At 39.8% G+C, this 26,484-nt stretch overlaps 1 protein-coding gene and 1 long non-coding RNA gene across 2 annotated transcripts; one reads left to right on the top strand and one right to left on the bottom strand.

Moving 5' to 3' along the window:
* Positions 1–1,860: 1,860 nt before the first annotated feature.
* On the top strand, positions 1,861–26,352 carry LOC137195182 (uncharacterized). The gene is made up of 5 exons (XR_010931080.1): positions 1,861–2,571; positions 3,837–4,008; positions 14,230–14,322; positions 23,658–23,733; positions 23,965–26,352. It is a non-coding gene; the product is annotated as an uncharacterized lncRNA (long non-coding RNA).
* On the bottom strand, positions 16,327–23,651 carry bhlha9 (basic helix-loop-helix family, member a9). Its single transcript, XM_067607348.1, has one exon. It carries the CDS (start codon positions 17,868–17,870, stop codon positions 16,998–17,000), a length of 873 nt encoding a protein of 290 aa, XP_067463449.1. The 5' UTR covers positions 17,871–23,651; the 3' UTR covers positions 16,327–16,997.
* Positions 26,353–26,484: the final 132 nt, after the last annotated feature.

Genomic DNA, 26,484 nt, shown 5'->3' with positions numbered 1-26,484 from the left:
ATCATTATTTGTAGGAAGAGTGTGTCAATTATTGTCCTACTGAGGATGAATTTTCTAAATGGAGAAATTTAGCAAAAAGGAGGTCAGTTTAAAAAATACAAAAACATTACAGTATGTATTAATACTCCCCTTGCAATACAGATCCAGATGGACTGTCTCAGTTTGAAAGGAAGGAAGTATGCGCTGCTTTAAGCCTGTAGGAGGAGAAATGTCAGTGAGCATCATTACAGTGAGCAGCCGCAGGATAGCCAGGGTCTTTTTCTGTGATCAAGTCTTCAGTGTCCACAGATTATTTTGCTTTCTAGATGTCACACAAAACCAAACACATGATTCACACATAATAACACCTTTAACTTGGCAATCATATTAGGTCTTATATGTATTATTGCATTGTGTAGTTGTTCCACACTGATGTTTGCCATTAGAATTGGAGCTACAGTACAACCTTCTAAAAACACACACCCTGAATGAGAGGAATGGTATTCATTTTCCAAGAATGGTGAATGAGATTTGTTAAGAGTGAAATTAAAAGCATTCGCAATCCTGTCTGAGAGATAACTCTCCTTTGAAAAATTGGTTTTCATTCCAGGCATTTTACTGATCAATTGTGCTCTGAAGAACCAACTTTTAAAACTCTTTTTTTATTTGAGCCACTGTCAAACAGGAAAAGAAGTGATAATCGGTCTCCATCTACCTACTTACACAATTTGCTTGGATTTCATATTTTATGTGTATTTATCCTCCCTTTTGGAACATAAACTTCACGCTCTTCCACCTCTTCACTGCACCTGCCCTGGCAGTAATTTCAAACAACTACTATAACTTCATTACACAAGAGCCCTCAATGTCCATACACGGCAAATACAATGCTTGTATATGAAAATCATTACAAGTTGTGCAAGGTCTCTATAGTTGGTTGGAAATTTATTTTCATTGTGCAGCAGACACAATGTATTTAACTCCAGCAGTATAGAGGAGTTTTTGAGGATTCAGGACATGTCCTAAAAATATGTTGCTGTCAAAGAGTCTGCGAGGTTTTTCAAAGTTTGGCACAAACTGGGACTTTGTACCAACATGAACGAACACCAGCAGAAAAGCCAGAAAACCCCCATTCATCAATCTATGTACGCTTGAAAAATACATTTTGTTTTATTTTTGAACAGACATAAAGCGTAAATTTATATCCTGCATTAATCTGTGGAAATGAAAAGGGGAATTAAAACAGACAATAGGTGATTTGACTTAGAGATTTATTAGATTAGTAATTGATTTTGACTGTCTTTGCGGTTACAGCCAAAATTTAACTTAAGAATAAATTATTTTTTTAGTTAATTTATAGCATTATAATAAACAGCATAAGTCACCGAGGTTCGCTAAGTGTTCTCTTAAACTTAGTCACTAAAATGCAGTTGTAACGTTGGGGGATATATACAGTACAAAATTATTTCTAATGACTAATTATTGTCCCTCGATAGCTTAAAAGCTTTTTTATGTATTCCTTCCCTGTAACGACTCAGAACCTCGGAACCCAAAAGCACGACCTCAGGGACAGGAGCAGAGTCCAATATATTTTAATCAGTCCAAAAAACAAGCAGGGGTCACAAACCAGGCAGACAGGCAGATCAGCCAGACAAATCCAAGGGACTAGGCAAATCTCAAGACCGGGAAACAGGCGAGCGGATAGATAGATTAAGAAATGCTGGAAAGCTAGGCAAACACACTAGACAATCTGGCAAGGAGCATGAGAATGTAGACCAGTATATGAGGAGTGACTGATGAGCCTAATGGGATCCAGGTGAGATGAGTGGGAAACTCAGGTGAGGGGAATGAGGTGATTGCAGGGAAAGATGAGTGTGGCAGGATCTATAATGATCAGGCAGGTGAACAGCATGAAAAATAGTCACTAAGACGGTGAACCTGTGACATTCCCCCCTTTTTGTACTTACTTTAGCTTACATAAATGAAATGAATATGAAATGAGATATTATCGAAAAAAATAACAGGAGTCAGGTCCAAATGGGTCAAAAAATTATTTTTTTCATAAAAAGATGGCAATTTGTTACTAGTCGCAGATAACTGTAAAAAAAACATTATTTCATGAACCCTAATGTAAGTCCATAGTAGCTAAAACATGCTATGTACTATTATTAAGCTGTTTTTCATTATCAAAGCAACTACATTTGGTTTCACACTGTGTGTAAATTTGCATTAGATTATTGAGTTCACTGATTGCTTCACACAATCATTGATTATTTCCCTGGAGAGTACATCTCTATGCATGTAAGCCAGAGCTTGACGTTATGATGTTTGGGTTTCATTTTCCTTAACCACACAGTAAATATAGCCTGTTTGACTTACCTACAGTAACCGAACAAAACTAATCCATCTTCTTTTGACAGTTGGAGTTCAATTCTTTACCCTTATCATATTTTCTCCTTCAGTAATTGCCTTTTCTTTCTATTTCTCAGGCTCAGAGAAGGGAATTTATTAGATTGTGAATCTCAGCGGCATAGCAAGAAAAAAAAAGAAAACCTCAGTCAAAGAAAAATACAGTAAAGCCCCAGAGGCCAAGTAAGTCTGGCATATAATGTATCTTTATCTATGACTAATGACACAACTTCTTTGGTATTCTCATTACAGCTGAGCCCTTCGCTATCTCTCCCAAAGGACATTCATTTCAATGAGATTGTACAAATGTGTATGAAAATCTATGTTGCCCTGAAACACATCAGCTCAAGTCCAATACTCATTTGACCCCAGGATGTTGAAGTTCAATCACTGATGCTAATTTTCTTTCTTGTGACTGTGAGGAAATGGTTTCCAACAAATGGTTAGATGGAGCTTATGGAATACAAGAGGCTGTGATTGCTCAGGGAGCCTGTTAAGGCACAAACATGAATTTCAACAACACATTCATCCCATTGTCTCGCTTCTCGTCTTCACTGACACTTTGCTTCCAACCCTCTACTCTGTTGTAGCTCGCTCTCCTCTCTTCTGACATCTCCCTGCCACACTCTTCTCTCATAGAGGTTTTATAAACCAATTCCCTTGGAAAAAAATCAATCCATTAGAGGTAGATTCCAAGAAGAGGAGAAAATTAAATAATTAAGGGTGCTGCAGTGAAAATAGCTGCTGAAATGAGCCTGTTCAATCACTTAACAAGGTGTCGTTTTATATTCCTGAGAGGTGGCCCTGTGTCAGAGTACAGATAACCTTTTAAAAGACCAATTTACTTTTCCCAATTATTTAGACCCACTCTATTAACTATATTACCAACTTTAAGTGTCTCTGTGCCCTCCTTAAGTTGTTAAGGCTAAGGGCTACACAGCATGCCAATGAATTTACCTTAAAGTGGTCATATTGGAAAAATGTCTAACCTTTTGCAATAAAGCAGCTCCAACTTTAAATTGGATATGTAAAAGTAGCAACTTTCTTGCAAAAATATTCTCTCTAAACCCTTTATAAATCCAGTTGTAGATATTGAGATGAATTAAGACAATAAAAATATAACATTCTCTGACATCTGTCATGGCAAATAATATTGTAGTTAATTGAGTAAAATTAAAGTACTAAAAGAAAATGCCAGAGAATCCATTCTGTGTGGGCTTGTATTTATTGACCTTTGAGTTAATAGTTAGTGGATTGTTGGAAAGAGGCAAATAGACTGGTATGTACTGTCTATGTGTGCTTGTGAAATTGAAGTTCTCCTCAGTTTGATGTATTAAGTGCCTTGCAAAGTCTATAACCAGCCACAGATTAGTGTTGTTAAATGATATGGTCACACTAACACCTCAATGTATTCACTGCTCTCATCAAATGTACTATTCTTTACACAGGTGTCAAAGGACAGATCAAATATTTCTTTGAGATTTTTACAATCCATGGCATCAGAACATGAGTGAGGGAAATGGCTCCACTGTTGACATCACCCATCTATTCTGCCTCGCATCCTGATTAATGATGTTAGCAGCTACCTGAAGAAATGACATCCATCTTGACATTCCTGAGGTGAGTCAGAAAAATATCTGATATCATGCTCTTTTTTTGTGTAATATGTCTGCTTGTATGTGTCCGTAAGCTGAGCAATAATTGTACTCATATAAAACAACAACAATACCACTGCTGATAACAATAAAAATGTAGTTTAATATATTTGATGAAGGTCATAAAGTGCTGTAAAGTAAATCAACCCCAACATCATAGTTCCGTTCATGTAACACTAAACAACTAGAACACCGCACATTATCTGTATGTCAGAAGAAAAACACCACAGCCTTTGAAGTCTAGTCAGCAGCTCAGCAGCCTTGTTGTATTAAATCTAATTGAAGCCAAGTGAACAGAGCTCAAGCCAACAGGGATATAGACAAATCAAAGACTAATGAACAGAGCACAGGCCAATATGGACAAACCACAGCATGATACCAACACTGGAGCCTTAAGTTTCAGGTCAGACGTGTGGGATTTTTTTTTAACTTATTGTACCTTGGGGAAAGTCAACTCAGTACACATGCTATGTTCTGACAACAGTGTGCCTCGCCTTTATAAACGCTTTCACAAACAGCTTCCACCCAGTAGAACCAGCAGGTTTCCAGTCACAAGTTGTCTTTACATATCTACTTCAGATATGTGAATCTCCAAGAGAAATGCAATACTATACTGTATGGTGGGTCTGAGAACTCAACACACTGCAACTAAACAAAACACAAGCAAAGAAAACACTGACTGTCTGGTTGCTGCAGCTGCACTGCCCTCACAGTTGAGTTTCGCGTTTTCATTCTGTCAACATCATGTTATTAACATTTAGAAAATTGATTTTTGACATTTGTGAATCGATGCAGAATCATCCATGTACCCATCAGGACGCATCTTAGAATCAATTTTTTTTACCCATCCCTAATAACTATATACGTGAATGAAGACAATACAACCAAAAACAAAAACCTGCTGCAAATACAGACACAAGCCAATAAGAAACACTGCAAGCTGCATAGAACAAAAAGAAACTAAGTTACAAAACAAATAAAAAAAGAATTTCCTAACCCTAATCCTAAACCCTAACCCACACTAAAACCTAGGGATGTCCTGATCTGATCTTAAGGATTGGTACTGAGGCTGATCCAGAGATATTTTAATTTCTTTACGATACTCGTCTGTATTTTCCACATCATCCAGCTTGTATGACAAAGCTGCTCTCTTTTACAACAGCCGAGCTCAACAGTGTGTGCGAATATACTTTTCTTTTTTTTTTTTTAACTCTGACACTAACAAGTCTGTTATAAACTCTTTTATCTCTACTCTTGCTTTCTTATCAGTGTAACACCATACTTGTCTGCAGTATCACTTCAGTTAACAATAATACTGTCCCTTAGCTCTTGTTCATTCCTCTTCTGTTACGAAGATATACAGAATACCACAAGAGGTGAAGGTAAGATTTTATGGAATCTTATGTAGCATTCTTCTCAGTTTACACACATCAGTCTATGCAACAGCTATACACTTGACTTTCTCGATTGGAAAAAAAAATGAGGAAGTGGAGTGTCAAGAGTGTATCTCTTGAATTTGAAAAAATCTGTTTCTATGTGTTTTTGCAAGATATAGAATGAAGAAATAGAGGTCAATGATTTCAAGTTTTTAGGAATAAGATCCACAACTCAAATTTGATAAACAGGTAAAGAAGATTTCAAAAACAGTACAGACCAATATTAATTGATTTAAATTAATCAGGCACTACATATCAACTCAGGCAGCTCAGTTATTTATGCACACTATGACTTTCTCTCATTTCTCATATTGTATGACAGTATGGACTCAAGCATTACCATCCACAATCAAGACACCTCACATCCTTATACAATCAGGCACTGAAAATAATGGATGAAGAGCCTGTCTGGTGGCATCACTGTCACATACTGAAAAAATACAATTTAGTTTTGAAAGCTTTACTCATTTTTGTTTTCTTAAATTAGTTTTCAAATGTATCAACAGTTTAGCCCGTGAGCCTCTTTCCAGATATATCCAAAGACAAGACAGTGCCAGAGTAACAAGGAGCATGGTGAATGGCAACTGTAAAATACCATATCGTAGATCTAAATTTAGACAATCAGCCTTCTCCATAAAGGGCTGTCCACTCTGGAACACATTGCCAACTGAAATCAAATTAATTCCAGATATAAAATCTTTTACAACAAAGGTTAAGTGCTGGCTAAAAGCAAACCAGAGCTGTACCCATTTTTAGCTAATTGTATTGTTTTGTTAATTTTTCTTTTTTCTTTCCTTCTCTTTCAAACTGTACATCACAATCAATGTATTTCAGTATGTGTATTTTATTGTACATCCATATCTGTAGTGCACTGTGGCTTTTATGATGATGAAAGCTGTATATATTTTAATTACACTGTATATGTAAAGCCCAACTAGGGACAACAGTGCAGTACATCAGTTTCATGCTGTGTATTGGAACTATGTTAAATTACATCGTCCCTATCAAATAAAAAAAATAATGAAAAACTCTTCTAATCTTTTTTACCCTCTCCCCAATTCCCCAACTACGGCAAACAATGTAGGTCACAGAGAACATGCCCCACGAAATTATTTCCTATTTACGATCTTACATCACCCACCCACCCACAAAGAAATGCCCTCATTTCTAAAGAACAGTTAGAATGAACAACCTTTGAAAACCATAATATTAAATGAAATCAGAGAACAAAATGCACCCATCAAGGGCAACAGCTGTAGCTGCAAACCAAACACATCATGTTAACAGATAGTCAGCAAAACATCCAGGTAGACACTTCACTCAAGGAAGTTGAGTAGGCCATGGACCAGCTCCCTAGGCACAACTGGAACAGATTCAGGAGAGCTCAAGAGGGAAGGCAGGGGAAGAGATGGAGCTTAGTCAGTTAAGCACTGACAGGGAAGTTCTGGCAGCCCCATGCCACCACCTGGGCTGGAGGCTGATGAGGCTTGCTCCTGGTCCCTTGAGGAAAAGGCCGGAGGAAGAGGAGGAGGCAAGAATCCCACCAGTGCGGTTAATGGTGGAACCATTAAAGGTCCGTGCCCCATGCCCTGGAAGGGCACAGCACAACCCCCATTGGCCCCCCTATAAGGGCCAATCCAAAGTGGGGCCAACTTATTGCTCTGGGCATGGTCATTAATAGGTCCCCATCCTCATAAGGACAGTATGTCAGATGTCTGTCATAGAACTGTTTCAAGAGTCTTGGGAGAGTAGCTGTTGTGGCTTAGGGCAGCCATCAAGCAGAATATCCAATAGAAGGTTAGCCTCTCAACCATGTACCAAGTAGAATGGTGTGAATCCACTTACAGCATGGGTTGTGGTTTTATACACCAACTCCATCTGATTCACTCCCCTTTTCAAAGAGTAGCTTTGCAGGTTTGTTTTTCATAGTGCGGTTGAACTGCTCCACTGCTCTGTCACATTGGGGTGGTATGCCCAGTCCGTTGAGGTGAGCATTGATTTTACAGAGAGGGGCCCAAAAGTCTCCCCTCCATCCAACTGATAAAAATACACTTCATTTGCCTTACAGTTAAACACATACCCCCATGTACCTCCCACTTCTAAAACCCATTCCTCCTGAAGCGAGGCAGTAGGAGGCGTCTGGGTCCAACACAAATACAAGGTGCGCCTCTTGGGTGCTACCCATTATTCTTGATAGCTCGTCACAGGTGTCTTGCAGATCACCATGGACTGGGTGGCTCTCTTGGCCATCTTGAGTTTCACCTGCATTGCTACAGATTCTTGACAGCACAAACTACCCAGGAATTGGCGATTCTCCTGGCCATGTTGAGTTTTTTTTTCTTTTTCCAATATTTCACACTAAAACAGATGCTCCATTTTTATCACCAGCTAGCTCCTCTCATTTGAATCTGATGTCACTCCTCTCATTGGTTCATCAGTGAAATGGAACAATCGGATTGGATGAGACATGGAGCAATCTGACTGGACCAGAAATGGAGCGATCTGTTTGGATGACACCAGGGTTACTCAAGTTCATTAAGAGCAATAGCTGGGGTCACCAAAGGTCAGATTTTTGACAGGTGATGAGTTGTATTTTATATATGCACTAGCCTATGCAACAGCTATATACTTGACTTCCTCAAACTCTTCTTCTACTCTTTTTCAACCCTCTCCTCAATTCCCCAACTACGACAAGCAATGTAGGTCACAGAGAACATGCCCCATGATATTATTCTACATTTACGGTCTTACATTAATAAAGAGCAATAGAACACATTCAGCTAGCAGTGTCTCATTTTTAGCAGATGCTGACAGTTGTTTTTGCCGGTTTAAATGGTGAATGTTGTATGTCATAGTGGCAGTAACTAATTAATATCAATTCCATGAGTGACTTGATGTCAAGGCAAAATAAGACTTGGCTGTTGTCAGGTTTGTTTGCACTCTTTAGGCTGTATCAGTACTCAGCCAAAGATCAGTTGTGAGAGCGGAACCTCCACTTTGTAACATCAGTCTGCAATCGTGAGTGGGCTATGAGTATTTTTGTAGTTTTAACAACTCCAACAGTGAGTGAGCTCTCTGCCATTTAAACTTTCATTCATATCATATAAATAATTTAAGGTGATCATTTTATACGTTTTGAAACAGGACTTTTGATGTTTGGATTAAGTAGTTTATGAAAAAAGTGTGGTGCCAGATATATATTTAACATTGCATATCTTCCGCTATTATATAAGTAGGCTATAGGTATCAGACTCGGTGTCAGTGCCGGCTGCAACAAAGGATTATTTTCTTAATCTATTAATCTGCTGATTATTTTCTTGATTCATTGATTCATCATTTTGTCTATAAAATGCCAGGAAATAGTGAAAAATCCCTGCCTAATTTTTTAGAGCCCAAGATTCAGATGTCTTGTTTTGTACAACTAACGATCCAAAACCCAAAGATATTCAGTACTATCATGTATGCCACAGAAAAGCATCAAATCATCACATTTGAGAAGCTGCAACCAACAAATTTTTGGTATTTTTTTCTTAAAGAATACAAATAGTTGCCACTTAATTAACTGATTTAGTCAACTAATTGATTAATTAATTAATCATTGAGTATCAACATATCTGCAATATTATTTGAATAATGCATGTATTTAGTTGTGTTATTTGGTTAGCATGTTTTGTTATACTGCATATACAGCATATTGTCAAATTAATGAATGTGTTTCTCAGTTTGCCTGTGTTTTATTTCTTTGACGCTCTTTATTTCTAAAGGCTGCATCTGAACTGCCAAATTAGTGAGGATGTTTTCTCCATTTCTTGTTTTGTATATTTGCATGTGTTTTCTTATGTTGCAATGCGTCAAGCTTTCAGGGCCACCGTCGTATTGTGTCGGATTACTGTATTTATACTCTCTAGCCAATTCATTGTGCCCATTCTTGCTCACAGTTATGAATAACGCTATTTTTGCTCAGTGCAAGCAGTTACAGGTTTTGCTGAGAGGGCTCAACACAAAGATCTAAGGAGTTCCAGTCTGGACGCAGACATTTTGAAAGATGCCCCAGATGTTTTTCAGACAGTTTTGTCAGATTCTCTCCTTGCATTTATGATGCGGGCTTAATTGGAACAGACAGTCCTCAGAGCTGAATTTGAAGAGAAATCAATGGGAAAGCTGAAGGCAGCAAACAGAAAGAAGGGAGGAGTGAATGACAATAAAAATTGTTGTTTACATACTGTATAAAAATACATAGCCCGCATGGACTAAATAGACAAAACATGGCACAAAATGCTTTGCGTATGTGTGTGTGTGTGTGTGTATGTGTGTATGTGTGTGTGTGTGTGTGTGTGTGTAAGAGAGAGAGAGAGAGAGAGAGATGAATAGTAGCCAGAAAGAGTAAATGTCATCAAATTTCCCAGCCCCTGGTTATTTCCTGCTGCATAACAACAAACGGCTGAATAGTTTTTTCCAATCTCAAGCAGATAAACAACTTGTACCAGCAAATGAAAATAGGCTGAATTTAATGAAAAAAGTAAAGATCAAAGACAGAAACTTCATTACAGATGGACTTCACTGTTTCAAATTCATAAACCAAAGGCCTCTTCACCTTGACACTGAATCCAGCCCTGCTGATCCCAGAGCCAGAACTGCCACCCTCTACTCAGCTTATCCCTGTGTCTCAATATCAGCCAAGCAAGTTATCCACGGTGGATTGGGAGATGTGTCATATTGTCAGAGTGTCACCTTTGTGCTCTCCTGCCACAGCCTGCTGAAGCTCAACCGCACAGTTGCTATAATTGTATTTGAAGGAATATATGTCACAAGGTCATCGATTCCTTCATTTTCTCCCACTTTTTCCTTTTTCAAGACACTGAAGGCAGGATAATTAACATTGATCTTAAACATGCATGCTGGACAAATACTGGAGATATAGAGGTGAATTTTACATCAAAAGTTCACATCATAGTCACTGTAATCGTTCATTTGAACCTTAAAAGCCCAGCAACAGCTTCTTTTTAATTGTACCACATAAAATCCAACACAGTGGGATAGAAATAAGAGGTAATCCTGCCCTCTTCTTTTCTCTTCTCTTCTTCTATTTCAGAGCAACTTTGAAGTAGAACAGATTTCTTATAACTGGAGTACACATTTGCTCAGTAACTGGGTTATGTGAGGTAAGTTCTCTGCGCATGTTAGTGTGGTCACAGATTAGACGGTCACTCACCCTCATATTTATACCTACAGGCAAATAAGATTCTCCAAAATATCTGGCTGGCATGTCTTTAGATTATGGGGAGATCCTCAGAGGAGACCCACCCCAAAAAGCAGCGTGCAAACTCCACATAGATAAAAGTGCGTAACTTCTATGATCACCACCACCATATCTTATTTCATGTTTGCATGCCATGCAGATGCTGTGCAGGAGGGCTTCTTACTGTACCTAACATGCTGTCTCTCTCTCTCAAACATGAGATATACACCATGCATTACATTGCGTTGGTATGTGTATTTTTCATGTTCCACTCTCTACAAGTATTAGTGTAAGATTAGAATTCAAACCGGACAGCATGGAATCAACAGAATAAGTTTTAGTTGCTTTTCTTCCTTTTATTGAATCCCTCTTATGAGATCTGAGTTAATCACACAGACAAAAATACTTTGGTTAATAAACAACTTTAGTAAAATAATTATTATCTGTGATTAAACCAAAGCAGAAATGAGCTAAATAATGTTGCAGACTTGTGACTGGTGTTTTCACTGGGGGCTATAATCCTGAATCCACTCTGCTGCTCTGCTCCTCCTCTCTTTCAAGTGAGTGTAGCTACTGTTGATGCCACCAGCAGCACTAAATGTGTTAACTAGCTATTTTGAATGCTTGTGTTTTAAATTGTTTTCCCAGTTTTTTTTTTTGTAAGATTTGTTCATGTTAGACAATCAGAACCAGTTCACTGCTAGCATGCTTATACAGAGATGGAAAGTGGGTGGGTGAAGCCGCAGGGACCCATGTAATTGAAAGTGAATGGCTGGGGAAGAAGACAGAGAATACGGGTGTTTTTAAACATATACTTCATTTGCTATGGTTTTAATCATTGGATGAGTTGTATTGTGTTGTTTTATGTAGTGTAATTGTTGATCTGTGGTTGTTTTTTGTCTACCTGCCCAGGGACAACAGATGTAAATTAGCTACTAGCTAATGCTGGTGCAATTACTTTTGTTTGTGTTTCCCCTTGGTTTGTTTTCTTTTCATACAGAAAAAGTTAAAGTGAACCAACATGCATCACTAAAAGCCTGCTCATTGGTCAGTTGTGTCTGGGGCAGGAGCAAGAACATAAACACAGGAAGAAGGTCCTGAAGAGGGTCCACTACCCAGATATCAAGAAGGAAACATATTTTGTGGTTAGTCTATGGCGGACCTTGATTCATTCTCTGGCTAGTTGTGCTAACAACTGTTGAATTCAATCATTAACATCCCAGCATGCAAAGCACACCTGGCTACGTGAGTCATTATAGCTCAAACTTTCAGAGTAAGACTTGTAATGGGGGCAGAATGGGGATGGATCACATTCCCACCACAAACTGACAGCTCCAGAGTATTTTTTTGACTGGACCGAGACCACTTCCTCTAAACGATGTCAGTGTGGATGTTTTGGTCCACACCTGAGTACAATTGCTGTGTTCAGATCTGCCCAAATTAATCAAGCTAGGACAAAAAAAGACCAGAGTCCAATTCAACTAGACTAAACAATGCAGATTTGAAAACACTCTTAGTTAAGGAGATGACCCAGCTGTGAGCCACCCAGAACAACATTCTGCCAGGCAGCCCACTTGACTAGGCTGATTACCATATATCTCTCTCTCCCTCTCTCCCTCTCTCTGTTTTTATTTTCACTGCATCAGCCCAATTTGTGTATCGGCCCACGGGGAAACCTAGTTCTCCTGATGGTCAGGCTGCCCTGGTCAGTATGCATGGAAGATGCTTATTGAGTTCAGCTTCACAAATTTGAGCATCAGTAGCATTCAGCACAGAAGCTGTAAGGCAGCCCTGGAGCAATGGGCTGCTGGAGTTGCAACTAAACAAACTCTGTAGTCCCCTTCAGTAAATCAGACACGCAGCCTTTAAGCAGTAGAACTATTAGCAAGAGGCTAGACAAAACAAACCAACTGAAAACAAACTTTATATTCACTCAAGAATCAGTTTGGTCCACAGTGGTGATGTGGCATCAGAGGGGTTTCAGAGCTAATGGTAGTTCAAACAAGCTCTTAATGTTTCTATGTCAACAGTGAATTATGCATAGGTCTGTATGGTTATTAAAACATGGGTAATACATTAGTGTTATAGTGTTATTTTCCTTGATGAAACACTATACATTTCACTTTTAATGGAACCTACAACATAGTTTTTTTCCCCCTGGATTTGCACACACATTTCATTTCACCTCATCCGAGATCATATGTTCTTGTAGACCAGCTCCCACAGGAAAACCAAACCAAAGAGTTTTCGGTTTGTGACAGGGGAATTGTGTTTTCCCTGAAAATGTCTTCCTAATTCAAAGAAAGGATATACCTTGCCACCATGGGGATAAGAAAACTCAAAACAAAACAAGATAAACTGAATAATAGGCTGCATTGTTTTCACCTGCCCACAGATGGTATTGTATCATCAAATACACTCTTGAAAAACCTGAGCTGTTACATCTCAGATATTGCATCCTAAATAACACAGAGTTTTTCCTGCCACCAGTGTTTTTTTTAACTGAATGTCTGTGGAGCGCAGGCCCTTGATTTCTTCACTAGCTGAACATACAGCAGAGCTCCATTGTCCTGCCTCCATCTAGTGTTCAGTACGGAAACTGCTTACTGCTCTGTGGATCCAAACAGATCCATAAAACAAGCTGCATCTTGTCTCATTTTCTTAAGAAAACGGCAGAGATAACATTTCATGAATGAGTGGGGTGAGGATTTTCCTTATTAGCAATGGTACAAATCAGACAAATAGTGACATAAAAGTTGAATTCAGTGTAAAAAACAAAACCTCCAAGAAAATATGAAGACTAATGCAACAGCGTGTCAAACAATCAAAGACACTAAGATACTGCAGCTTGTAAACCCTTATCTATGACTATTTAAATGTTTAGCCTGATGTTGTTGAGTATCTGGACACCTTTTATTTAAATGTGACTAACTTTAATGTGTGATTCTGCATACAGTACACTTGCCATATTGTGATATATGTTGACATTGAAAACATCCTTTTAAATAACCTTGCCCTCTTCGGACCTTAAGTTAGATAGATAGACAGACTGATGTATTTATTTGCCCAATACATACTGTTGTAATTCAGTTCAATTTAGAAATATTCTTTAAAGTAAGCTTAGTTTTTCAAAATAAACATCATGGGGTGACTTAACAGATATGTGTAAGAAGATTTAATGTCCTGCGACAGTTGTGTGTCTCAGACAGTAAGTAATGATTCAGGCATAATGTATTTTGTTTGTACATGTCATGGGAACAAACTAAGTCTGTCACCATGTCTTCTGGCACCTTCACTTCCTTCACGTTCACCAATGATGTCATAGCAGCATAGTGTGTGTGTGTGTGTGTTTGTGCGTGTGTGTGCTTGTGGAACTAGGGGTTTGCATTGTATGTAGAGCATCAACATGCATCTTCACTCTGAAGGCTGACTCATTCCCATATATCACGCAAACACACCCTCGTGTCTTGGCATCATTTCTCTCATGTTTGCTTGTTTTCTTTTCCATCAGCCTGGCAGCCGAGGGTGTCAAGGAGGCGGAACAGTCTGAAAAAAAGATGCATCACTGACAGGCTCCATGTCGAGAAGTGAGGTAAATCCTCAGGTGAGTCACAATTCAACGTGAAAAAGTAGACCTTGTAAAAACACTTTCTGCACAGAGATGCAACAACAAAGTTGTGGGATTTTCACTCTGAGTTGGATCATCTCTCATGACCAAATACTTCCTCACAAACTGATTTTGGTAAATAGCAGACACAGATACTGGTAATGCATTTCACAGGAGGGCGCCAACTATTTTTATTTTTACTATTTTCAGTGTCAATTAATCTGTTAATTGAGTAATCATTTTGTCTACAAAATGTCAGAAAGTTGTGAAAAATGCCCTCACAGTTCCCCAGAGCCCAAGGTGATGTCTTGTTGCATCTGACCAACAGTTCAAAACCAGAAAATTATTCAGTTTATTATCATATTAGACAACAAAAAGCAGCAAATTCTCACAAGATTTCTGGACCCATAAGTACAGATGAATTTTCAGTGCAACAGTTTTGGTTAAACTGACATTTCTTATGTAACATCCACTGTAAATGTGTAATAGCGTCTCTTTTTGATCACAAATCTAAACTGAGATAAAATCACTTTATTTTGATATATAGTTCAAATGTTTTTTGTGTCTTTTTCTTGTTTTTTTTTTCAAATCCAGAAGTTAAGAGTGAAATGCTGCAAAAATGTTTTTTAGGAAACAAACTCCTATTTACCTGATGTGGAGGTTGTGAGTTTCTCTCTTTAAAATAAACTGGCGATAAAAAGTACAAAATAATGCAGTCTCAGTAGAATTGCTTGGTACTATCAGCCTACTTTCACTCTGGAGTCTACCCAGATGACCCAGATGAGTAGATAAACTGGCACAGTAGTGAAGATCTGCTTTTGTGCCAAAAAGGGAGGAGAAAGAGACATGCCGTCACTGAGTGCTGTCAGCCGCACTTGTCTCTCACTGGTGAGTCAAGGTTTTCCAGTGATTCACGTCTGTGAAGAAGCTGAACGACGGGCTCAAAGTGTAGTCACTCTCCTCCTTTTTCTCACCACCATAACCTCCTCTTCCTATTATTTCACTCCTCCTCTCCATTCATCTCTTTGTCCGTATTCCCTTTCCTTCCTGTCTGTTAATTGTTGTTGTACCACACCATTTATTTCTTCACAAAGCCTGCAGTAGTTCTCCCCAGGCCAACTCTTTTCAGCAGCGTCTCCAGGCTCTTGTTGGGAGACCTCCAGGATGTTCAAAAAACTCTCACACACCCTATTCCACCTGCGGGCCAGTGCAGCCCGACAGGGGATTTCACCGCGCTGATGACGGGGCACAGTCTTCCTTCCTGAGCCCACATAAATCTGTCGGTGGGCTCCATCCTATAGTCTAATATTAAAGCTGTTTTCCATGACATGCTGCTCAGCAGGGGAGGGAAAGCTGTTGTTGACTAACATGAGCTGGTAGGGCCAGGAGGAGGGCCAGGAGGAAAAGTTGCGGTTAGAATTTATTTTTCTCAATCTGCACAAAGACCAGCTGACCTATCACCCGTAATGATCTCACTCACTGTTGTTGCAGAGCATTAGTTTTAACTGAAACGTACTTCTGTGCAGAAAGCAAAAAGCCAAGAATAGCAAATATGTATTTTGCAAGATGCAGTGCATGCACTTTTCATACGCCTGCGTTGCTTATTGATTTTTAGCCTCACATAGCAAAAACACTGTCAGTGTTGTTCTTCTCCCTGCCGGCCCATGCTTTTATTTTGCTGTGTGTAAATAACACCTTGACTTTTCTTCTCCTTGAAAAATGACAAGAATGGACTTGTGAGGACATTTTTCAACTGAGTGAAGGACCTCTGTCATCTCAGACTAAGAATGGTAGAGGCTACCGACCTTAGGCTATAATCAAACACACACACACACACACACACACACCCACAGACCTGCATGCACACATGGACATGCATGCACAGACACTCAGGCACATGCATTTGAAAAGCAAAGTGTTGTGTTAATGCTGTACGAGGGTCCTGAAAACCAAATAAATTACAAGTGAACATTTTTGTCATGAAAGGAAACATAACAGGAATCTGTTAAAATATAATTTTAACATTTAATTTTGAAGATTAGAAAATGATGTACAGACTTTTTACAACTTTACAAACAGCCATGTCTTTTTATACAGAACAGAGAATAAATACATGACATAACAAATGTTGAATTTTGGGTCACATTTCATTAAGCTGCACTTTCCACTTCGAAAGCGAACATACTGTAGGAACAAGTTACATAATAGTATAGCACATATGTAAGCTATGTAGCCTGTGTTGACTAGTCTACTTATTGTTCTTTATGGGCTTACTCAGCTCCGTTTAACATCACACATTTAGTAATGTCACATCATTTTCAGTAATTCAGCTTTTGCTGAAGTCAAGAAGATGACAATTAAATGAGTAGAACACAATTCTGTGGGTGAATTATCTACAGCAGACGGTGAAACATTCATTAGATGTAATATTTTGAAATGCAAGATCAAAATATGTACAACATTCTGCAGTTTGGATTGCCATTGTACTTTTATTTACATCTGTCAATTACATTTAGATGACTGCTCTACAATTAGAGTGTGTTACTGTAATACTGAGTTTATTGCAACAGCAGAAACACAAAAACCTCACATCGGTTTTCTCCCTGAGATCATTCAACAGTCCAGTGGTGTTATCAGCAGTCTTCAGGGCTCACAGTGGTGGACATAGCCTGTTACAGTATGTCAGAGCACAGAGGGAGGCTGTGCTCTGGCTCCTGCAAGTAGCTCACCTGCCAAGGGAGCCCCAAAGCTGGAGACGGCTCCACAAAAGTGTCCATGTATCCCTGAGTGCAGGAGGCCCACATCCCTGGCTGGTACCCCAACCCCTCACCCACCTGAGGGTATCGGAGAGGACTTGGCGGGTGGTCATGGGGGCTGCCGCAGTGTCCATGTGAGGCATAAAGATGTCCCTCAGTGGGATAACAAGGGTAGTGTGGTGATGGGGGACATGACGACACACTGTTATCCATGTAGACGTGTGGTTCTGAGGACAGCCTGTGCACGTGGGGCCCTTGTTGTGGCTGCATCTGGTGAGAGATGGACGCATGCCAGGGGACGTAACTCTGATGCTCCAGACGAGGAACCGTCACCCTGGTCTGCTCAAGTCGAGATGCTCCCATCGCAGCCGGTCCCGCAGATGACCTGTTGCATTCCCGGTGGGTGCACGGCTTGCTGGGGGGGTTCGTGCTCAGGAATACTGAAAGAGCAGAGATGCGGTTGATGGCCCTCTGTAGTGTGGCAATCTTGGAGAGCCGTTTGCCACTGAGGTCATGGTTCAGAGCAACTCGTAGGGCATTAAAGGCCTGGTTGTAGTCCATAATGCGTTTTCGCTCACGGACATTGGCAGCCATCCGTCGAGCTTTGGAGCGGACGGGTCGATTGCGCTTTTTGGTCTGGCCTTCCTCTGGGTCACTTGGGCTGCTGGTTGAGCTCTCACTGTCTTGGAAAGAAGCCTTGGGACTTCCCTCATCCTCACCTTGGTCCAGCGTGCCAAGCTCCAGCTCTTCCTCAGAGAACTCTGATTCAGCAACACTGCTACAGCTCATTGTGTCAATAACGTGGACACTAGACAATTCAGAGTAAAATCTTCGTACTTGTATTGTTGTTGTTGTGAAGATCTGCACAGTTTGCAGGCTGCTTCAGCTACTGGACACACTCCCTGAGTGCTCCTCGGCTTGATTTGTGGGGCTGTCGGTATTTGCTGCTGTGCCGACAGCCCAGGTATTCTCCTCCTCCAACTCCTCCTCTGCCTTGTGATTACTTGTACCTCAACAAGACAGGTTGGCCTGCTTTTTAAAGCTCTGGAAGTCACATGGTACAGTCACCTGTGAGGAATGATGCACTCTCTCTCCCTCTCCAGGTTTATGGGCACCCTCCAGGCAAATGGCACTGTCACCTCCTCCTCCTACTCTGACTCTCCCTCACATCACTTACAGGATCTCACAGAAGAGTTTCAACACTTCACGTCAGTGTAAAACATAAGCAAAACACTCATTTTTTAAAAATAGCAATTAACTTTACATTTCTTTTTGCACCTTTATAAAGGAATTAGTCAGACTGTTTTTCACTTTGTAACACTTCTGTAATCCCGGAATCTAGTTAAATGTGATTTCCATGAAGAGATGTTCCATGAGTGTTAGTCTCAGGGACATTCATGGCAAATTGACACATTTATCCAAGGGGCCCAATCTGTTATACGTGTTTCCCCTTTTCTCAGGTCTGGGAAGAGAGGAACCTTCTTATCTACCGTAGGTTAGATTTGTCCTTGCAATTAGTTGTCTCTAGAGTGGCGATTCTCCCTCTCTCTGTCTCTCTCTGCTCAGGTTTAAGGGCCATGTAATTTAGAGGAGCTTCCCTGGAACCCATCCCCATAAATCAGGCCTGGGCAGCACCTGAGGACAAGAGCAGAGCGAGCCCTAGACTTCAAAGAGAGGGAAAAAACAAGGGCAAATATTTTACAATTAGAACCTGCAATTGCTGCTGGCTTAGGCTATCGAACTTTCATAATCTTTTGCTAGTGAAGATGGGGTTCCATACGGATAAAATTGAGATTGTTTCAATACAAAAATGCTTAAACATTGTTTTAATGATTGATCCTGTAAGGTGATGAGTTTCATGTCATTTTTTAAACAAATGCCTATTAGATACAAAATAGAAAGAGATTCTTATGTTTTATTTACAGCTCTTGTTAAATTGAACAGTGGAAAGAGAGAAAGACCTGCATCCACATGAAAGATCTATGTGTCAGATATTGCGGTGGACAGTGAAAGGTGATTGCACTGACCTTTAGCTAGGCTTCTGGCCAAGTGCAACGGGTCAGGTAACTAAAGGGTAGGCCCTCAGACACTGAACTGGGGGTCGTTGAGAAGCATTGCTTCCTTCCTGCCCTCTTCTTTTTATTGTATGTGTTGCGTCTCTGAGACGCCAACCTTTTAAACAATTACAGCCCAGTTTCAGCTCTAAAAGCACAACTATTGATTTGAGGTGGGAATGTTTAGTCTAGCCTTTTTACTGTTGTGTCCGGGAGATCAGCGCTCACTTGGATTATTCACTCATTTTGAAGTTTTTATTTACATATTATATATATGTATAGTAATTGCAGAGTACTGCGGATGTTTTGATACCCCTGAGGTTTGTCATAATTTGCATTGCTACAAAAGTAGTGCAAAATGAACATATTTTAATTATTTCCAAGATCTGTCTGAATATTTTCTATTATACTGAAGGTCTACCTCATGCATTTTTAATTAAGGAGAGAATGATTTTTTTTTCTTGACCAGACCCCCAGAGCCAATCATAAGTCAACCTTGCATTCCACACAGTGCTCATGTTTTCTGAATTCAAATCTAACCCACACTGACAAATTCACCAAGATCTGCACAATTACTACAATTTCGAATGGTAATTATGTCCACAGGCTGTAGTTTAAACCTTAATGTGACAGTTGAGCTGTGCAAGACGCACATTTCATTTAGTCAATTATTTCTCACCAACACAATTTAAGCCCTGGTGACACAAGGTGTATACATACTTCAATAACTTCATATAAAAAATAGAATTTTCTTCTCTGCTTAAATAGATATAAAAATACTGTGCAAATCTTCAGATCACTGTGTGGCACAACAACTTGAGCAAACTTTAAATCAGTATAGCACTGTGAATAGTCTTATAGTGGTTAATAGTGCACAAACTGTTGAACCACAATGACGATATTTAAGCATTTCACTAATTTTTGTCTTTCTTGTTTTGTGTTAACTGATGGTCCAGTCGTGTGATGTTGTAAAATAACCACTCAAACCACTGTACTTACCACACCTTTTGAATAACCCTGCTGATCTTCTGCATACCTTTATAGATAAAACAGTTTGAAATGTTCAGCCCACACCGCTCAGCTCCAAGGGAGTGTGTAGGCTTTATCACAAGCTGTGATTTATGGCTTTACAAACATGTCAGATTTACTGCTGTGGTGTAAAGAGCATGAAGACTACGGCCTCGGACTCTCCCCGTCCATTCATTTTTGACAGGTGACAAGACACCAGTAATTATCAGCCGCCGGAATAAATCACAAGATTTTATCACGCAGCTCGCCTTGCCCTTGATGGAATAACCATTTTCAAGCAAGGGGAGCCTGTCCAACACTGCTGAACCTAAGATTTGTAAATCTCCTGCTCAAGCCCCCATAATGACTGGTTGTTAGCCGTTTGTTATTAGAGGTCTGTGTGCCAAACGTTATAGATGTATATTTCCAAAGGGGTAGTTAGGGGTAATAAGTGAGTATGGTCCGGGTTCGCTAACCTTGGCTTTGCAGTGGTATGTTAATGCATGTTTTTGGTGTCTGCCATGGAATTTTCTCACCTTAATAAAAAGCCTCCAGTCCAAAAAAGGTTCTTTGCTGCTATTTGTCAAACCATAATCCCTTAGGAACAGTTAATGTCTGTAAAAATCTGTTATCAACTGTGCAATGCCAATCTGTGGTCATTTTATGGCAGTCATTCTATTCGTCATACTCTAATCTCTTTTATTGCAACAGTACAAAATAGTGTTGCTTGATAAAATTAATAGAAACGTTAAACCTTACTTTATAGTATATTATTACATACTAATATACTACTTAAAGTATAATGATCAATAGTTCTTTTTTGTGCGTGAATTCTCCTTACAAAAATGCTGTCTGGGGCGTTTAGAAATCCAGGGGCTCCCAACGGTTTTCTTCGGTGCACTGGACTCTGGCTTGTGTCATTGCAGGACAGTGAGTTGCCCAGCAGATTCCTGTCAATCTATCATTTCTGATCTATGCTGTCAGCGCCGAGCTGCCTGTCGTGGCCAATTGTATCAGAGAACCACAAGAGAAGGAGATGCTCAGCCTTCGTCTCTGAGTCACACTTTCCTCTTTGGTGAACAAACAGAGTGAGACAAGTCTTTAGGAATCATTTGAACATTTGCGCACAAAAAAACAACTTCGACCTGAGGTATAGTCAGGTTTAGTATGAGCTGTCGTTATCGTCTGTCAGCATGTACTGTAGAAACATACCTGAGTGAAACACACTTCTGAAGTTTTGGTGACATGGTGTAAGAGTGTCTGAGAATTCATCCAACATGTTAAAAACAAAGCATGAAAACAGCAAACCTACTGACACAACAATTGTGAATCACTCTGTCTGAAATTACTGGCTATTACGTATAGTTGGCTGCTATAATTCCTTTCAGTGTGCACGACAGCTATAAAACCTCAGTTGTCGGGTTGAAACAGTGCCCCGGGTATTTCAGCAAGCACAGCTCCACATCGAAAGTGTTATTCACAAAATATCTGTCACAGTGTTGGCTATTAATCATAGAGGTGTGTTGAGGTTTATTCTACAACATTAAAGATGTTTCAGTGGTTTACCACTGAACATGTTATGAAAAAAAGTAAATAGATGTGGCTGCTTATAAAGAAAATCAAGGCCAATCATTGTTGTCATCATTTTTCACAAAGCAGTTCATTCATACCAGGATACAATTTGGTAGAAAAAGACACAATTGAACAGCTTACTGATTCATTCAGTGACCTCTTGACTATTAATTGAGTCAATATTAATTGTCATGTAAATATCTGCTTTAGTTTTGAGTCCACATGTTAGCTTTATAGTAATAGTAGCCAATTGATTAATGAGGCCTTTTTGTTTCAGTCATGTCATAAAAGTAAGCTGGTTGCCATGTAGAGAAAAACAGCACACTTAATGTTTGGGTCAGTAACAGTCCTGCACTCTCTAATTTAGCCATAAGCAGAACAACCTCTCTTCTTAGTGATTTATACCTTGTAACAAAACCATGCAAATCTGTCAGTACTGATGTCATGACATGTCTAACAGTTTCCTCCGCATAGGAATGTCAGCGCACTTCCTCCCCTGTCCTAAATACTTGACTCATGATATGAATCACTCATTTTTACAGGATAGTATTTACTGTTGGATCATATGAACTGCAAAGTAAAGGGATCGCTGAAAAAGAAGTGTATTTATTGAGCAGGACAGTGGGCAGCCATTAAACTGTTCACTTCAACCATATATCATTTCATGCCAGGCACATGCTGAAGTTAATGTAAGCGATTTTCTGCACATGACAAAAAAACGTGCATTGAGCTTAAAAAACAAATCCAAAAAAGCAGCGGTGTATGTTCATAGTACATTCCTTCCGAAGACTAGTCAGTCATTATGCTGGGTTATCATTAAAGGGTCCATTTGGAGTGTTGGAACATGTGGTCAAGGTTAACTGTCTGTAGGCTAGTTCCCACACAACCCACAGCAGTTAAAGTGGTGCCCTCTGACCACAGAGGTAGTAACAAAGCATCACAGCAATACTATGGTTAAATGAGTCTAATAAGTTCACAACACTATATAGATGTGTGTGAAATATCTGCTCCCAGGGATGGAGATTGATTGAGCAGTTGTCAGAGGTCAGTGGTTTGACGAAATGTGATTGCCAGAACATAACAATCTAAATAAAAATACATGATAGCTGACAGTGTCACACAAAGAGGTTGACAATGAGTATAATTGTTTAAGAACAGAGAAAAGTTCAATCAAACAGAGGAGTTTTGTCATTACGAGGCCCTTGATATCTATAGCTTTGCTCTTCAGGTCAGTCCTGTGGAGGTCATAACCTTCTCCTGCCTCTGGCCATTAAGCTCTCTCTCAATGGAAAAGGATGCCCTATGTGCTGCAAGTCCGTAGATGTAATTATAATAGATTTGCTCTTTTTCTAAAAGACAGAAATTTGACTTTGACCTTATTACATTAAATTAAGCCCAGAGGGATATCTGAAATTAAATATTCTCTTTTATCTTAAGGACTAATTGATTTAGAACAAGTCTTCTATCAGTAGTTCATCACAGTTAGTGCTGTTTGTAGCGACTGTAAGTTAAATTCAGAATGCATTAATTTGCCTATTTAGATATTTTCTGATCATATCATACTCTATTTTTCTTGTTGTCAATAAATCCCATGAAAAGAAAAAAAAATCTAAGGTGTGATATATCTTATTCCTCTGTGCCGTAGAGCTCCACTGAACTTTTGCATACCTGCAGATAGACAGGCTGACAATAACTGAACAAAGAACTCCTGCAAACTGTCTTCTGTGCTTGCAATTAGAGGACATTTATTGGGAGCAACGTTTCGGTACAGAGACCTTCATAAAGTTATTTCCTGAAATAACCCGATGTATAAATGAGCATGCGAAAATAAAGAAATCGTCTTTCTGGTTGAAGCAACACTGATGATGATGATGAGCACTTGTGATTATTCCTCCATGAAATATGTGTAACTAAACCAGTTTTCCTACCCTTATGATAACAGCACCAACAGGTTATGGGCCTAGGAGGGAACTTGGAAGCCGATGACACCGATTATATTTCGGCGAAGATGAAAAGAGGTCAGTTCATACGTTCCACTTCTGCATGGCCATGAGGGCCCACGTTAGTGACATAAATTTTCGGGGGGTCTGGACATACCCATCTGCGGACGTCCGTGTGCAGCCCAAATTTGTTACTGCATGTTTTAGAAAAGCAAACAGGAATGCCTGTCTCATCTACTGTATCTATGTACTGTATTCTTATTCTCATTAAGCTGTCTTTTCTTTTTTCAACTTTTTGTTGTTGTTCAGCAGCACATAGGAACTCCTCAGCTGCATTCAGACTGAAAACAGCCCCGTGTGAAACAAGGTTTAAAGTGCCAGTGAGACAATGAAATACGATCCAGAAAGTCCAGTTGGAGTAACAGATTATCGCGTTTAAAAGCTGATCAGAAAAGCACAGCACAGCGGTGTGTAATACTCACAGACTGGACTTTACAACTCTGGAAAGTTATCACACTGCAGCCCTGTTTGACAGCAGGCACATGTGGAATGCGTCTGTGTCCGTGGACCTCTGAAAAAAGTATGAATGGAAAGGCGTGCGTGTCCATGGTCCATGTGCAAGTCTGCAGCTGTCCACGGATGTGGAAAGTTGAATTGCCCTTTACGAGTTATGGGAGACAAAGTTTTTGGGCCATCTGCAGTTGCCAGGGCTAAAGGGGACCACAGTGAATGAGCCAGAGCCTAATGAGGAGGAGGAGGAAGAGAACGAGGATGCTAAGAAAAATGAAGAAGCCTGTGCTGAATTGATACAGGTTTTGGATGAGAAAAGTCCTTCCCTGATTATGAGAGAAGCAGTGGACAATGGGAGAAAAGCTTTGCAGATATTGAGGGACCATTACACAGGTAGCCATGTGTTATTAGAGTCTAATATCTCTCCAGAAAGCCACCAACGAGAGCGTTAGGGACTACATCATTCATGCAGAGACAGTAATTACAGCACTGACAAATGCTGAAGAGACTCTTAGTGACAGGCTGTTGATTGCAATGATTCTGAAAGGTTTGCCTGAATCATTTAAGCCATAGAGGGCTCAGAGATAACCTGCTACAACTACAGCCAGAAAGGGCATAAGGTACAGGAATGCACTGGCAAATTGCAGACGAAAAAGGAGAGACAGTGTGAAACAAGCAACTGACACTGAAGACCACACATTTGCATTGAAAATAAGGTTTGTGTATTGAAAAAGAGAGGGCTAATGGTTGATACGGGAGTAAAGTCACATACAATCACAGACATCGGGAAGTTTAAGAAACTTGGTGAGACCTTCCAGCCAGAAAAACACTTCCTGGTGTTGGCTGACGGAACAAGAATGAACGGTGTTGCATTGAGGAGAGGTGATGCAAAGGTCTGCCTGAAAGACAGGGGGGGTCAGCGGGTGAATACAACACTGACAAAGGCACTGTACATATGATTATATGCACAGGACATTTTCTCTATCAAAGCAGCAACAGCCGACGGGCCTTCAGTCAACTTTTGACAACGGTGTGACCAGCTCATCCACAAGAATGGTACTAAGTTTGACATCAAAGAGTACGATAGACTTTACTATCTAAACACTGTAAATGATGAAGATGATGATGGATGTCATGGGTGTTATGATATTCAAACGTGGCACGAAATTCTTGGTCACTGTAATTATGATGATATGTCAAAGTTGAAGAATGTAACAGAGGGAATGAACATCAAGGGTTTATTGATGAGTCTAGCCTAAACTGTGAAGTCTGCACAAAAGGGAACTTTGCTCAGAATAGGAACCGAGAGACCGATGAAAGAGCAAAAGCAGCACTTGAGCTTGTACACACTGATTTGGCTGGCCCTATAGAGCCAGAGGCAAAAGATGGGTTTAGATACACTCAAGCATTTACTGATGATTATCAAGGGTAGTGTTTGTGTACTTCCTGAAAGCAAAGAGTGATACTGTCAAAGCCACTGAAAAGTTAATTACTGACTTAGTCCCTTATGGGAAAATCAAGTGTATTAGGTCAGATAATGGCACAGATTCACAGCAAAAGACTTCCAGTCATTGGTTAGTAAGAATGCCATAAGACATGAGAATTCAGCACCTACTCACCCCATCAACATGGGACTGCTGAGAGAAATTGGAGAAAACTGTTTGAAATGGTAGGATGTAAGCTACTTGAGAGCAACTAACCAAAGACGTTATGGAGATATGCTCTAATTACTGCTGCACTAATTCACAACAGGTGCTACTACAGACATGTAGGAAAGACTCCACACTACATTTTGACAGGGAGGAAGTCTAATCTTCATCAAAGATGAAGGTATTTGACTGTAAGACAAGTGAACAGAAACTAAACTTTGATGGTGATGGTGAACCTATTGATCCAAAAAGATATTGTGAAGTGGTAGACAGCTTGATATACTGTATGTAATGACATGTACAAGACCTGATCTAAGTTGGATTGTCAGCAAGCTGTCACAATACTCATCAGAGCCAAAGGAACAACACTGCATAACTGCCGGACATGTGTTGAGGTACTTGGAGGGCACAATAAACCAGGAGTTGTGTTGCAAGAACAGAAAGGAAAAACTCAAACTTGTAGCATATAGTGATTCTGATTGGGCAGCAGATCAAATGACAGACGAAGCACAACAGGGTACCCCTTTACAGCTAAAAATGGGCCTGTTATTTCATGGAAATCCAAGAAGCAGCCAACAGTAGATTTATTTACATGTGAAGCAGAGTATATGGCACCGGCTGCAACCACAAGAAAATTTGTATCTTGTACAGTTACTGAATGGGATGGATA

This window comes from Thunnus thynnus, chromosome 13, assembly GCF_963924715.1.
Source record: "Thunnus thynnus chromosome 13, fThuThy2.1, whole genome shotgun sequence".
NCBI lineage: Eukaryota > Metazoa > Chordata > Actinopteri > Scombriformes > Scombridae > Thunnus > Thunnus thynnus.
Note: the sequence above shows the minus strand (reverse complement) of the source record. Positions and strands in the feature narration are given on the sequence as shown.